This window comes from Trichosurus vulpecula, chromosome X, assembly GCF_011100635.1.
Source record: "Trichosurus vulpecula isolate mTriVul1 chromosome X, mTriVul1.pri, whole genome shotgun sequence".
Taxonomy (NCBI): domain Eukaryota; kingdom Metazoa; phylum Chordata; class Mammalia; order Diprotodontia; family Phalangeridae; genus Trichosurus; species Trichosurus vulpecula.
The window spans coordinates 58,124,419-58,140,390 of record NC_050582.1 but is presented as its reverse complement, the minus strand read 5'-3'; the positions used below and the strand labels follow the sequence as shown (position 1 = coordinate 58,140,390).

Genomic DNA, 15,972 nt, shown 5'->3' with positions numbered 1-15,972 from the left:
GGGGAAGGACGGCCACGACGACCCGGGTAGGAGGGTCCCGGCGAGGCGCCAGTGACCTCGGGAACGAAGGGGTCGCCAACTCGTGGCCGCAGCTGGTCCAGGGGCCCGCCGGGCCGCTGCCCGCACAGCCGCGGACCCCGGAGGCGCAGGCCGGTTTAGCCCAGCCCACTGCCCTCCGGGCCGGCCCCCGGCCCTCCCCGCCCCTCCTCCCCTGCCGTCTATCCCCTCCCCTCCCCTCCCTCCAGCCCAGTCCACCCCACGTCGCGCAGAGGGCAGACGGAGCGAGTGAAGCTTGCGCGTCCCGACCGAAGATGCTGCGGCTGTGTTGCGGGGCCGTCCCGGCCGCGCTGCTCCTGCTCGCCTGGCTCTGCGTTCCAGGTAAGGTGAGCGCCAGCACCTGTCCTGCTGGCGGGCCCAGCCTGGCCCCAACGGCCCCCTCGGGTTTCTCCCCTTCGGGGCCCCGGCGTGGGTGGGCGGCAAGTGCTTCTGACAACTGGAGCAACTGGGGCTGGGGGCGGGGGGGGGGGTCGGCAGGCACGGTTTGGGGCTGCCGATTGGCCAGCTGCCAGCCACCTGAATTTAGTGGTGAGGCGCCGAAGCCAACTAGGGGAGAAGCCGTCGGGGCAGGAGATTCCTAGGAATTGGGAATTAATGCCTGTCTCGTGGCGGTGATTGTTTTTTGGAGGGACTGGGGTGGGATTTCTGGCACCCCTCCTCCGGTTGCCTTGCAATCCCCCTGCTCCTGCAGTGCAAACCACCCCTCCTCCATCCAGTGCAAATCGTCCCGTTCCCCCCCCCTCCCCCCCCCCCCCCCCCCCGCCCTCTTCCCCTCACGTTTCTGATGAAACCCTCCTTTCAGCCCCAACGTGATACGTTTACTTGCACGGAGGCGAAGAAGCAAAGTCTGGATTCAAGTGTTACTTACTAACCATATAACTTAATCACTGAGCCTCAGTTGCAATCAGTGGCTCAAAAGGTCTGTTCTAGCTCTAATATTTAGTTTTCACCTGTGGTTCATGTCTTTGCGTGTTCTAAGGTTCCTTCCAGGATTGATGCTCCTTCTATTCTGCGTTCTAGACAATCTGGGGCTCCTGCCCACTCTGGTGCCCTCCTACGAGCCCATGATCTTTGCTCCGACCTTGGATGCCTTTAGATACAAGGAGGCTGTGTTGTTCCCGGGCCCTCGGACCGGGTCACCGGTGAACTAGGAAAGACCCGACATAAAACTCAGCTCCCTTTGAAGATCTCATTGGGGTAGAGGAGACGCCCTGGCCTCCTCGAAGGCTAGCCCTTCCCTGACCCTTGTGGAGGATGGACCTGAGCAAGGGGCCGAAAGGGCAGGCAGGGAGAATCGGAGTTAAATATGGAGCCTTTATGGAGGCAACTATTTTAAATATTTTGCCATTTTAAGTGTTGGGTATTTTCAGCCCTAATATGTTTCCAATTAAACTTAACCAAAAAAAAAAAATCCCCGCCACCTCTTAGCGAGTTGAACTTGCTCCCAGAGTGAAGGCAGGTGCAGACGAAGCATTGGGCCGCTAGGTGGCGCCAGCTGCCGCTAACGTCCCAGAGCAGTCGGCTGGATGGACGGCTCCCCGGGGGCTAGGTGCACAGGCACCTGAGGACCCCCCCACCTGCTGCTGCTTTTGCTAGCTCCGCAGCTCCCACCCCCACCTGGGCTTGGAGACCGCAGACGTAAATCGAAGGGCTCCTGGATTCCAGGATGAATAGAATAAGGCTCCAGTTCCGCAGTGTTGCCCCTCTGTGCTCCCCCACCCCATCTTGATTCCATGAAATCCCACCCTATCCCCGGGAAGGCTCCTGGGCAGGGACCTTAGAACATGGAACTCAGAGGGAGGGACCTGAAAACCCAGAATTTCAGAGACAGAGGGCTCGAAATATCAGCTGGAAGAAGCTTTAGATAATCCCCTCATTTTACAGATGAAGAAACTGAGGCCCAGAGAGAAGAAAGGGACTTACCCAAAGTCACATAACTAGCTCAGCTAGTCCAAAGGCAGCTAACAAACATTTATTATTTACTATAGGGCTAAATAGTGTGGTTCGTGCTGGGGGTACAGAGAAAGTCAAGAACATGGTTCCTGCCCTCAGGAAGCTCACAGGCCAATGGGGAGCCGAACCACGGCCAGACCCTAGGCCTTCTGCCCTTCAGTCTAGGGCTCTTTTGTAACATCAAAGTGTAGAGACCTCTGCCCTTTTGTAGGGCTAAAGCTAAGGTGGCCTTGATCTAGTTCCTTCAAGAAGCTTAGAGTGACATCCTAAATGGGAGGATCAGATAGTTACTGATCTTCCTTTTACTTCTTTTCTCCCTCCCCTCCCTTCCCTTTGCTTCTCCTCCCTCCAACTCTAGTTTCTCTCCTCCACTCTCCTCCTCTCTCTTCTTCTCTCCATCTGTATCCTCCTCACTCTTCCTCTCTCCTCCCCTCCCCTCTTCTCCCATCTCTCCTCCCTGGTCCCTGGTTTCTCCCCTCTCCTCCTCTCCCATCCTCTCTTCTCCTATCCCTTCTCCTCTCCCCTCCCTGATTTCTCCTCTCTCCTTTCCCTTCTTCTCCTCCTTCCCCTCCCCTCTCCTCCTCTCCCTTCCTCTGCTCCCCTCTCCCATCTTCCCTCCCAGTCCCTGGTTTCTCCCCACTTCTCCTCTCCATTCTTCTCTTCTCCTCTCCCTTCTCCCCCCCCATTTCTCCTCTCTCCTTTCCCTTCTCCTCCTTCCCCTCCCCTCTCCTCCTCTCCCTTCCTCTGTTCCCCTCTCCCATCTTCCCCCCCAGTCCCTGATTTCTCCCCACTTCTCCTCTCCATTCCTCTCTTCTCCTCTCCCTTCTCCCTCCTCCCTGATTTCTCCTCTCTCCTCTCCCTCTCCTCCTTCCCCCCTGCCTCTTTTTGTAGGATCAGAGCTCCCTGTAACCCAGCTTATGCCTTCTTCTGGATTGTAAGGGCAGGGCCAACGTAGCGAGCCACCTGAAGGGCTCTGGGGGTTAGTGCTCAGAGGCCATAAGATCCTCTGTCTGGAGCTGGAAGGGGACTCAAAGGCCAACCAGTCTAACCCACTCATTTGCCAGAGGAAGGGAGGAAACAAGCATTTATATAGCCCCTACAGTGTGCCAAGGGAGGAGGAAAGGGAAAAGGTTATATGTCATTATGTGCCAGGTATTGTACTAAGCACTTCACAAGTCTTATTTCATTTAATCCTCCCAATGACCCTTCAAGGTAAGTGCCATTAGGACTTCCACTTTACAGATGAGGAAACTGAGGCCAACAGAAGTAAAGTGACTTCCCCCGGGTCTCACAGCTAGTAAGTATCTGCGTTTGGATTTGAACCCAGGACTTTCTGACTAGGCCCAGCCACTTAGCTGGAAGGGAACCGAGGCTTGTTCAGCTGGTTTCTAGTCCCTGGCTCTGTCACTTTTTTTCTGTGCCTTCCCTCTCTGCCATCAGTCAAATGAGGGATAAGCTTACTCAGATGATCTCTTGAACATTCTGTGATCCTTCCTTTGCCAGTGACTAATCTCATTCAATTCAGAGAATGTTAGGGCTGGTTGGACCTTTGGAAATCACCTAGGCCAACCCCTTCATTTTACAGGTCAGGAAACTGAGGCCTAGAGTGTTAGAAATGGAGGAGACCTTAGAGGTAATCTACTACAGTCCCTTCATTTTCCAGGTGAGGAGACACATGTTCAGCTGGCAGACTTGGCATGGCTAAGCCCGGCTTCCTCCTTCTCATGGCCTGGGATTGGTGGGGTGGGGCTGGGAGTCAATGCCATCGCTTGGGAAGGCTGCCAGTTAGGAGGGATCGTAGAGGTGGCTAGCGGATGAGCAGGCCCTAGGAAGATTGGGGAATGGCAGATCAGAATTCCTGGGTCCTGCCCATGACTCACTGCCCTCCTTCTGATGAGGGATGAGGTGGTGGTGACTTCATAGATCTGGAAGCTTAGAACAGCCTTTCTAGCTCTTCAATCCAGGCTGCTGATTTTACAGAGGGCCGGAGACCTTGAGGGCTTGAAGTGATTTATTCGGGGTCACCCAGGTGCTAAGCAGCCAATACAGGCTTCAACTTTCTGTTCTCTGACTCTAAATCCCAGGCTCTTGAGATGCATGGTGGTGGGCTAAAAGTGGACAATTTTGCCAAGTGTGTTCAGGATTGAGACCAAGTCAAGCCTACAATTTTCCTTACTCAACTCCTACTGTTCAGCCATTCCAGGAGCCTGCTTGCCAAGCCCCTTGAGCTTGGGGGTGGTTTGGCAGAGCTGGGTTTTGAACCCAGGTCCTCTGACTCCTTTGTTCTTTCCACTATCCTCCAGCTACCTCCACAGAGAAGGGATCCAAGTATATCTTTTAGGGGTGCCCAGGGACATTGTGATTGGAGGAGCCAGGAAGACCTGAGTTCAAATCTAGCCTCAGACATTTACTAGCTGTGTGACTCTGGGCACTTCTGTCCCAATTTTCTCAACTGTAAAATGAGGAGTCTTAATAATACCTACCTCCTAGGGTTGTTGTGAGAATCAAGTGAGATCATATTTGGGTGTTTTTTAATTTATTTTTTATTTTTAGCTTGAGATCATATTTGTAAAACACATGGCCCAGTGCCTGGCCCATAATAGGTGCTTAATACATCCATATTCCCTTCCCCAATTTCCCCACTCCCACCCTCAGTTTACTGTCTATTGCACCTTGCTAAAAATACCCCTTATATGGATATATCTATGTAGATATGACTAGCTCTTCCACATGAGGGGTAGTTGAAGAAACTGAGGATGCTGAGCCTGGACCAGAGAGGCCTTGTGGGGGCTGGGATGGGTGAGGTTGTGGGGAGACACATGATTGACGACTTCAAGTATCCGAAGGGCTACAGGGGTGGGGAACCTGTGGCCTTGAAGCCACATGTGGCCCTCTAGGTCCTCAAGTGCGTGGGTTCAGTCATAGGGCTGCACTTGAGGACCTAGAGGGCAACGTATAGGCTTAAGGCCATAGGTTCCCTACCCTTGGGCTGTCACACACCAAATTTATTTTGCTAGGCCCCAAAGGGCAGAGCTAGGAGCAGTGGGCGGAAGTTAGAGAGATGCAGATTTTTGCTTGATATAAGGAAAAACTTCAGAGAATGGGCATCTAGTCCAAATGCACAACTTTACATTTTTAGCCATATTGAATTTCATCTTATTAATTTTGGCCCAAGGTTCCATCCTATCAAGAGCCTTTTGGGTCTCGACTCTCAAATTCACTGTTAGCACCCCCATTTGATAACATGCCATCTCTTCCTTTATTTTAAAATGCTTTAATAGTATTTTTCCATTGTTACTTTCCAATAACCCTTCTACCAGAGAATTCTCTCTTATAAAAAAGAAAAACAGTTTAAGCAAAACCAATGAACCCAACAACTATGTCGGACAGCAATCCACACCTGGAGCCTGCCACCTCTTTACTGAGAGAAGGGAAGGGTGTTTCATCGTGTATTCTCTGGAAATGAGATTAGACATTATATATAATCTGAATTCTGACATCTTTTTCCTTTCTGTTATTGTAATCATAGTATATATTGTTCTCATGGTCCCACTTTCTTCCCTCGGTGTTGGGATATTCAAGTCTTCTCATGTTTCTACAAATTCCTCATATGCGTGGTTTCTTATGGCACAATAGTATTCCTTTATGTTCATATTGCTACAGTTTGTTCAGCCATCCCCCAAATAACGGACACATGCTTTGTTTCCAGTTTTTTTTGCCGTCAAATGAGATAATATTTGTAAAGTACTTTGCGCAGTGCCTGGCGTATAGTAGGCACTTAATAAATACTGTTCCCTTCCTTCTTCCCCTATCAAAAGAACTAGCATGAATATTTTTGTACATATAGGACTTTCTTCTGACATTTACCTCCTTGGAGTATGTATACGCCTAGTAGTGAGGGTTGCTGGGTCAAAGGGTATAAACAGTTTGATATCTTTTCTTGTTTAATTCCAAATAGATTCCCGGAATACTTGGACCAATTGACAACTCTCCTAATATTGTATTAGCACTCCTGTCTTCCTGTAGTTCCTCCACTGTTGGCTAATTCTGTCTTTTATCATCTTTGCCAATTTTATGGGTTGTGAGGTGAAACCTTTGAGTTGTTTTAATTCATACTTCTCTTATTTATGATTTAGAGCACTTTCTTATAGTTGTTGATAATTTGCATTTTCTTTTTAAAAGAAGTCTTTTTTTAAAAATACCAAATAGCTCTTACATATATATATATATATATGCATGTATACATATGTGGATACATATATAAAATTTGTTTTTTATTATGAATTTAAGAAACAAAATAAAAATATTTCTACATACATTGCAGAACAGAAAGAGAGGACGGTACATGAAATTGTGACTCGTGTTTTTCTTTTTGGTTTTATATATTTGTGTCAATTCTCTATTTAACATATCAGACTTTATCACTAGAGAAAAACAAAGGTGGTTTTTTCCCCTCAATTATCAAGTTTCCATCATTCTAGTTACGTTGATTTTGCTTGTATAAAAGCCTATTTTCAACCAAGCAACTTTCCAAATTTTCTCAGCAGAGTCCTTCACTTGGAAGTTTGTGTTCCTGAATTTATCAAGCACTGTTCTTTGTTTCTGACTCTATTTTGTTCTACTTTTCTATTTTTTAACTAGTACTAAATAGTCAGGATGCGTGTTACTTTTAGACTATTATCAGAGTTCTGATAATATGCCCTACATTTTTTTATTATCTCCCTTGAAGTTCTTGACCCCTTATTCTTCCAAATGAAATTTGTTACTATTTTATCTGGTTCTAGAAAGTTAATCCCTTGGAAATTTGCTTGGCCTAGCACTGAATGTACATGCCAGTTTAAGTAACGTTGTCATTTTTATTACATCGCCATGATCCCACCACAATGATTCAATAGTCTTTTATTTCTGTGAAGATTGTTTTCTAGTTGTATTTATGTAGATTGGGAATGTGCCATGGCAGGTTAACATGAAGATATTTTATGCAAATTATTGCAGATGGGAGTTCTTTGTCTTTCTCCTCCTGGGTTTTATTGGCCAAATACATAATGGTTGATTATTTTTGTGGATTTATTTTGCATCCTGTTACATTTTTGAAGCTATTCCTCACCTTGATTAATGTTTTCATTGATTATCTGACATGCTTCAAGTAGGCCAATCATAGCATCCCATGTATTTCTTTAGCAAGCCCAGTCATAGCATCCCACATATTTCTTTATTGAGCCCAATCATAGCATCCCATGTATTTCTTTATCGAGCCCAATCATAGCATCCCTCATATTTCTTTATCGAGCCCAATCATAGCATCCCATGTATTTCTTTATGGAGCCTAATTGTAGCATCCCATAAATTTCTTTATCGCAGTCACAGATAAAATTATCTAAAAGTATAGGGCAAAGCATAGCTCCCTGTGGCACTCCACTGGAGACCTCCTTTTAAGTTGACATCAAAATATTACTTATTAATCTTCCTCACAATTCACAGAGCCACAGATTCTCTACTGCATGACCCTTCAGCGGTCACCTAGCCCTTCTTGCTCCTGACCAAGGCTCCCCTGTGCCCTTCCCATCCATGAATGGCAATTGGCCACCCAAACTTTGCTTGACAATTTCTGTTCATGCCCACTCCCCCTTGGGGTTTCCCATTCCTATTTTGGGAGAGCTCTCATTTTTGGAACTTTTTCTTACATCTAGCCTAATTTTGTTTCTCTGCCACATCCCCTCCTGTTCCTGGTTCTGCCCTCTGGGGTCAGACAGAACAAAGCTGATCTTCTTTTCATGTAGCAATCTTCCAACCCTTCATGTCCCCCCTGAGTCTTCTCTTCTCTTAGAATAAACACTCCCAGTTCCTTCAGCTGATCTCATGTGGTGCGAAGCGATTGTGGTCCTATTCCTGCCTTAATCTTTTCCTTTTTCCCAACAAAGCTCAAAGCCCCCAGACAAACACCCTTTCTGTTTTTCCCAGTCTACCTCAGCTCCTTCTGATTCTTCGTCCTTCTGACACTTTCCTTACGGGATCATGCTGCATTCTTGTTATCATCCTCTGTTACTTGCCCTTGCTTCTGTTTTCAGCACCATGCCTATTACAAATCTATTTGGGTTGATGTGTTAGTTCTATGTACCTCCACTGCTGTCTCTTTAGACAACTCCTTTTCCTCCTTATTGGGCAGCTAGGTGGGGCAGTGGATAAAGTGTCTGGCCTAGAGTCAGGAAGACTTGAGTTCAAATCCAGCCTCAGACACTTATTAGCTATATGACCTTGGGCAATCACTTAACCCCATTGGCCTCAGTTTTCCTCACCTGTAAAATGAGCTAAAGGAGAAAATGGCAAACCACTCTAGTATCTTTGCCAAGAAAATCCCAAATGGGGTCACGAAGAGTCAGATATGACTAATGACTGAACAACAAAAAATTGCCTCCTTATCAGAAGTGATTTTCTTTGTATCATCAGAATTTCATTCTTGAGAATTTCTATCGTAGGCTTCCCGTGTAGAATTTGAGGCTATGAGATCTTACCTGGACTTTCTCTGAACCCATGGGAATCTGTTTTTGTTTTAAATGTTCTATTGAGACTTTTCTTCTTTTTTTAACATCACTGGCACTTTCCAATTCCCAATGGCTTTCCCCATCCCTCTCTCATAGAACTCGAAGTCCAAGCCAAACAAAATAAGACAAAGACTGCATTCGATCCATGTAAAGAAATATATGTTTCGTTCCATATCTCTCTCTTACTGAAGCCATTTGCTCACTCAATCACCAGAGTTACTGCTGTTGTTTTTTTACATTATTGTGGCTATTGGTATGAATTGTTCTGTAAGCTCTGATCACTCCATCGTATCATATGAGCCTCTCATTTTTTTTCTGATTTCTTCACATTCATTCTTAAGGTGCGATAATATTCAATTACATTCAGATGCCACAATTTGAAATATGCCTTACTAACATCTAAGGTGGGTGTCAGCCTCTTCCTGGGTTTCTTCTCCTTCTTTCTCACAAATGCTATGGTGGAGTAGTCACTTTGGGGTCGACAAACTCTGAGACCACGGCCATGTTTCTCAGAATGTGTTTCTGGATATATTGGCCCACTATGTCTCTGTGACTGTTCATGTGGGCCTTCCTCTGTGAATGCAAAGGAATCAACATCGCTGGCTGAAAGTGCATAACTTTTACTTAAGACTCAGTTCCCATTGTCTTTATACCTAAAAGAGCTGACATATCTAGAGTCCATTCCCCTTGGCACTGGTGAAGGCCACTGTGGACAAAAGAAAACTCTTTAGAATGAATACCTTGTGTGTGTTCTGTTCACACAGGCAATTTATTGCTATTTTATCACTTTGTCTTCTACCACTACTCTTCTGGGAAGATCTCTCCCTGTTTCCAAAAAAGTAATACCTATCAGCTCCGGTTAACGGAAGGAAGTGATTGTAACATATGCATTTTGTAGTTACTTTGAATGGAATTTCTCTTGTTCCCACAGATAAGAAATTTCTGCGTCCTAAGCAGAGATAAGGATAAGCCTTCACATCCTACACTGGCCACCCCCATTTCAGCCAATCATTGTCCTAGGATCCTTGGACACCAGAGAATTGAAACATCCTTAATGCGCATCAGCAACAGGATCTTTAGGGTATCAGGAAAAAAAACAACTCGTGAGCCATCTTGGGAGTGCTGCTGTTTGGGGGGAGTCCATTCTCACACCCACTAACCTTCGGTGGTGCTGCTAGCCCAGAGTGATGAGCCACAGGGCTAACATGAGGGCTGGTTTTTCCCTCTTGTCCCCTCCTGTCCCTGTTCATCTGGGCTGTACTGCTCAGATAGCTGGAAGGAGCCCCAACCAGAGGCAGCTACTTGAGAACTGCCTCATCTCTAGCCTTCCTGAGATCTCTACTGGCTACTAAGACTACCCTTCAATGAAACACATTAGGGCACTTAGGTTCCAGGCCTGTAGTGTCTTTCTTTCCCCCTTGGGTTTGGGGATACAGTCATCTTTCTCACTTATTAAGAGCATTGGCATCAACTTCAACTAGAAACCCAGGTCATTAATCTGTACCCAAGGCTTCGGGTTGCATAGTGACTTAGAAAACCACTAATTCATATTAGTGGTGGTGTATTATATTTTCCTTTTTTTGGTTAAACATTTCCCAATGACATTTCAATCTGGTTCAGCAGGAGTTTTTGCCAGGAGTTTGACACGTCTGATTTGGAGGATAAGTGTCTTTAAAGGTATGAAGAGGAGAATCTGATCAGTTTCCTTTTTTGGCTAATTTCTGTTGGGTCCCAGAGTAACCTGGACTCATCTGGGAAGAGAAGTAGGGTGCTAGAACAAGGAGTCACTTGGGGTGCTCACCGCAGCAACCAACAGCTCCCTCGTGGTGGTGAGAGTCAAGGCCTTTGGGGTCTCTCTGCTTTGTGGGGGTAGGAAGGGGCATGGAGAGAGAGACAAAGAGAGAAAAAGAGTGAGACAGATTCAGAGAAGGAGGGATAGATGGAGACAGAGACAGAGAGGAGAGGGAGGGAAGGGAGAGAGGATGAGGGACAGACAGAGACACACACACAGAGAAAGGGACAGAGAGACAGAAATAAAGAGAGGAAAGGGAGGGAGGGACAGAGAGAGAGAAAGACAGACAGACAGAGATAGGCAGAGAGAGCTCCAGGAAAGGTCTGGATAATTGATGTTCTCCCATCATTACTACATCATGCCTTTCCTTTTCTGCCAGGCTTATAGTTTATTTCCTACTTTTGTTGTTGTTGAGTCATGTCTACTCTTCGTGACTCCATTTGGGGTTTTCTTGGCAGAGATACTGGAGCGGTTTGTCATTTCCTTCTCCAGCTCATTTTACAGAAGAAGAAACTGAGGCAAACAGGGTGAAGTGACTTGCCCAGGGTCATGCAGCTATTAAGTGTCTGAGGCTGGATTTGAACCCATGAAGAGGAGTGTTCCTGATTCCAAGGCCAACGATCTATCCACTGCAGTGCCACCTAGTTGCCACTGTGCCACCTAGCTGCCTTATTTCCTCTATCTGTCCAGGGGGGATACACTATAGAAATGTCAAACCCATGCCTGGGAGGCAGCTCCCCAGTGCTTTGGAACCAGGTTAAAATATGGGAAATGTTTAACAAAATAAATACAAATCCGGTACAACATAGGTGATGCTAACCTGTAGTCAGCATAGCCACAGGGATCCCTTTCTGTTTGCATTTGACACCACTCATTCGGAGTATGCTCCAATGAAAATGCCATTTGTTTCTGTCTCTCCTGCTTTAAAGTTGGTAAGACACATTGCTCACTACCACCTTGGGAGGTGGGCAGGGAAGGATGTGTGTGTGTGTGTGTGTGTGTGTGTGTGTGTGTGTGTGTGTGTGTGACTGTGTATGGGAGCCAAAATAATCCTAGCTTTTCTTGTAGCTTCAGATCAGCCTTAGAGCAGTAACTAAGGTAGGACAGCCAGAACTTTGTCCCAGGTCACTCAAATGTAGAAGGCATCAAAGGCACTGTACTGGGGCGTGCTTCCTCCACCAGGCAGTGGCATCCCAAAGGAGCTCTCTCAACTCTATATCCTCACCCTGCCAACCTTGCCCTGAGTACAGCAATACTCAATTACAGCTTTGCCAGTTACCAAAGCTGGTTGTGGACCCGATTTAGGAAGCTTGGCTCCTTGAACTCTGTTTTAGTGACTTTGAGGCAACATTGGCTTTGCAGGCAGAGCACATGAGTTCAAATCTCTTTTCTGCTACTTGCTAGCAATGTGACCTTGGGAAAATAGCTTCTTCACTTTAGGCATCCATTTCCTCATCTGTGAATTGGGGGGGTTGTGGTATGAGGCCTCTGAGGTCCCTTCTGGTTCTCAATCTCTGGGCCAGTCCCTTCACTTTTGCAGGACTCAGTTTCCTCCTCTGTAAAATAAGAAAGTTGGAGTAGCTGAACTCAGGTCCATTTCAGCTCTAAATCTATAATCCTATGTATGACCTTGGACTAGTCACTTCCCTTTCTGGGACTTAGTTTCCCCCTCTATAAAATGAAAGGACTGGACTAGCTGATCTCCTAGATCTCTTCCAGCTCTAGGTCTTTTGGTGACCAGACAATCTCTAGTCCAGGTCCTTTATTGCTCTGATATTTTCCATTTGAAGGCCTCATCCCATTCCTTTGGTTGGGTCTTCCCTAGTGATGGAGGATAGTCTTCTCTCCTGAAGGATGGTCAGCCTCATTCTTTTTCCTCTGAGGCAGATCTGATGAAGGTGCAGACCCCATCCCCCTAAGGCAGTCACTGGACCACATTCAAAGGGTCTGCTTTGGGGGAATTCTGGGCTCCTGGCATCAAATGATCTCCCACTAGTTTCTGGCCTCACTTGCTTCCATATTGGACTTAAAGCCAATGCTTCTTCTCAGGGAGAATTCTGCTCAGAAGAGTTGAGGGACATCGCCTTGGCCTATTCCAAGGTTTTGTCGACATTGATCATATTTGTTGGGTGGGTTCTTGACTTTCCAATAGGACTTGCCTTATTTCAGGGTCAGAGCCTGGGCAAGGCCTTTCTTCTTTCTGGGCCTCCATTTCTTTGTCTGTTAAATGGGATGGTTGGACTAGATGAACCATGATTCCAAAGGATCCTTATGGTCCGCTATCTCTGAATCAAGTGGGCTGAACTCCAACACTTGTCCACGTCCATGTTGAGAGTGGGATTCAGAGCCTTTACTCAGTAGGTTTGCAATTCTGGACTGGGAAGACCATCCAGGCCAGTTACTGGACTGGGGCCAGAGCGGTGTCTCATCGCCAGCCATGGAACCGTGACCCAGTTTCCCTTGATTCTCTCTGCCTGGGAGATGGCCAGTGACCACAGAGAGGGCCAAGCTGACTGGCTCCTGCCTCTCTGTATACGAAGGAAATGTATGGACTCCAGGGTTATTTTCAGAACACAGGCATGCTTCCTTCGCATTTCCAGCTACCTTTCCTTACATCTTCCTGTTTTTTTCTTAACTGTGGGAAAGACATAGCCACGGAAGTGGCTCGGGGTGTTTGCCGGCTGCTGGGGATTGTTCAGGAGTGGAGGGTCAAGGAAGTGTGACCCTCTTTGTAAATGGCTGAATCGCTCACCCTTGAGCAGACTTGCTAACTCTCCCCTCCCTTGGAGCAGGAGACACTGGACAGACGGCCTGATTGGGAGTCAGAAGACCCAGTTGGAATCCCAGCTCTGCCAAAAGGCAGGATTAGGTTTATTGGACCTCCAGGGCCTCTTCTAGCTCCAAAGCTGCATCACCTTGAGAGTGTTACTGCCCCATCCTGAGACTCAATTTCCTCATTTGTAAAATGAGGAGGTTAGACTAATCTCTGAAATCTCTTTTTTGCCTAATCTCTAGGATCTTATGTTCACACCTAAATCACTCTCACTCTCTGGGCTTTGGTTTCCTTATTTACAAAAAGAAGAGGGTTGGAATGCTGGGCCTTTGGTCTGTTCCGGCAGCCATGTTTGTCAGCGTCATGAGAGTGATTGGAAGAGCCCAGCCTGACCCGATGCACTGGACACAGAGATTCCTTGGGGGCTGGATTAGACTGCTGTCGCCCACCACTCTCACCCCTTCAGGCTCACTTGGCCCATCCCCACGATGGTATTGCATGAGGCTCCAATACTCCAATCCTACCTCCCCAACATTGACTCATATTTATGGTGTTCAGAGGGGGCTATATTCGGATGGAGGCTAACTTTTCATTAGGTGCTGTTGGTTGGTAAGACATGTACACCGTGGGTTCTGCAGATATTTCTAAAATGCACATGAATTCTTGCTAATTGCTTGACATTTTTGTGGCAGCCAGTTGCCTTCATGGGGAAAGGGAAAGGAATATGATACCCACTAACTGTGTTTTACAATTGCTTTTTTGATCCTCCATTTCACAGTTGAGGAGACTGAGGCAGAGGTGAAGTGACTTGGCCAGGGTCACGCAGCTAGGAAGTGTCTGAGGCTGGATTTGAATTGAGGTCTTCCTGACTCCAAGTCCATTGAGCTAATCTATTGCACCACCTAAGTACCTGCTTATGTTCACTGGTAGAATAGAAAGAGATGGGGACTTGGAATCAGGAGAGCCTGAGTTCAGATCCTGCCTTAGTTACTTGAGTAAGTCAGTCTCTTGGCCTTAGCTGCTTCCTCTTTAAAGTGAGGAGGTTGGACGCATGCAGTCTTCAGGGGCCCTCCCAACTCTCCCTTTCTGCAGACTTTGATTGCAATGTGGTTTAGAAAAATGGGCTTCCAAAATGGCAGTCACCATCTCACTAAGGGACTCAAGGCTTTACCCTGGAGAAAGCAGAGATGTTGATATGACACTTTTACTCTCTGTTCTTAGAGTTCGAAGACCCATGACTGAATCCTGGCTTGTTAACCCACACATTGAGCATGCCGCGTTGGCCTCACTCTGGGAACTCAGTTTCCTCATTTGAAAAACCAAGGCAGAGGGGCGGGGAGCAGAGTTTCGACTGTGGGCCTTTCCAGCTTTAATTCTAAGCTCAGTGATGAGTGGGAGGCAGAGGTTATCAGGCTGCTGATTTGCCAGGAAATGGGGCAGAATGGAAAGGAAGCGGAGCAGCCCATGCACATCGAGGGGTAGTCTGGAAGCCAACAGGGAGCATTTGGGACGTTCGCCTCCTTTGGCCTCGCATGGTTATGGTGCACAAATTTTGACTATAGGATCAGAGGTGCTCGAGATCTTTCAGTCTAAATCCGTAATTTGATGAATCATGGGTTCAGAGACTTAGGGCTGAAAGATCTCTGAAATCATCTCCCCACCCCCACTGCACACACATCTTCACCTCCCCCCATTTTACAAGTGAAGAGGTTGAGGCCTGGAGAGGTTGGAATTTGCCCAAGGGCACTCGGCAATGAAGCCCAGGGCTCCAGATTCCAAATCTAGTGTTCCATTCACTACCCAGGGTTAGTCCAAAGACTTAGGGCCATTTTAAGCTGTCAAAGATTATTATTGTTTTTTTTTTCTTGCCCTTGCTAGTCTAAGCTGTTAAGGCTTAAAACTGCTCTAAGACTTTTGGGGCTACCCTATACTTGTGGAATCCTAGTCTCATCTGTTTGGAAGAGGAAGGAACGGATGGAAACAAGCATTTATAAACAAACTTAATAAAGCACCTAATATGTGCCAGGCATTGTGCTAAGTGTTTTACAAATAGGATCTCATTTGATCCTCATAATAACCCTGGGAAGTAGGGGCCATTATTATCCCCATTTACAGATGAGGGAACTGAGGCTAGAAGAGGTTAAGTGACTTGCCTAGGGTCACACACCTAGTAAGTGTCTGAGACTGGATGTGAACTCAGGTCTTTCAGGCTCCAGGCTAAGCACTCTGGGTGCTGTGGCGCCCCCTAGCTGCTACCCCTGCATGGAAGGGATGGATTAGATAAGCCCTCAAGGTCCCCTTTGGTCCAAAACCCCAACAAACCCTACAAGAAACACCATGGATGGTAAATAGCCCTGAGTGAAGCAAGGTGCCTGGGACATGCTGGGCAGCCTCCCACTGGGCAGCATGATTGGATTGGCCCAGGGCTAAGAGTGATGTTGGAGGGGGATCTGGGGCAAAAGACTTCATGCCATCTCCTGCCAGGCAGGTAACCATGCTGGAGGAACTTAAAATTGCAGGAGAGACCCTTGCCCACTCCTTGTGCATTTAGATACACCAGGTACAAACTTCTGTTGGTGCTCAGTGAACCGAAACACAGAAACCAACTTGTTCCTCCAACATGGGACCTGGCTCTAAACCCAGATGAATCACGAGGCATGCTTTGAAGTGGTTTAGTGTGCACACGTGTGTGTGTGTGTGTGTGTATGTGTGTACATGTGCAGGTATGTGTGTGTGTGTGTGTGTGTGTGTTGGGGGAGGGTGGTGATGCTTTTTCCATACTGGATTCTACAAAGCAGGATCTAACAGTGTCTAGAGACCCTGGATGCTAAGCACCCCCAATCCTGGGGCATTCT

The 15,972-nt window shown here is 47.0% G+C and overlaps 1 protein-coding gene across 1 annotated transcript in view; it reads left to right on the top strand.

Moving 5' to 3' along the window:
• The first annotated feature begins 243 nt into the window (after positions 1-243).
• Positions 244-15,972, top strand: part of LOC118832733 (vascular endothelial growth factor receptor kdr-like) — a 201,196-nt gene continuing 185,467 nt past the window's right edge. Inside the window, exon 1 of the mRNA XM_036740068.1 lies at positions 244-378. Coding sequence (XP_036595963.1) covers positions 312-378 — 67 coding nt within the window. The 5' untranslated portion in view covers positions 244-311. The remainder of the gene's footprint in view (positions 379-15,972) is intronic.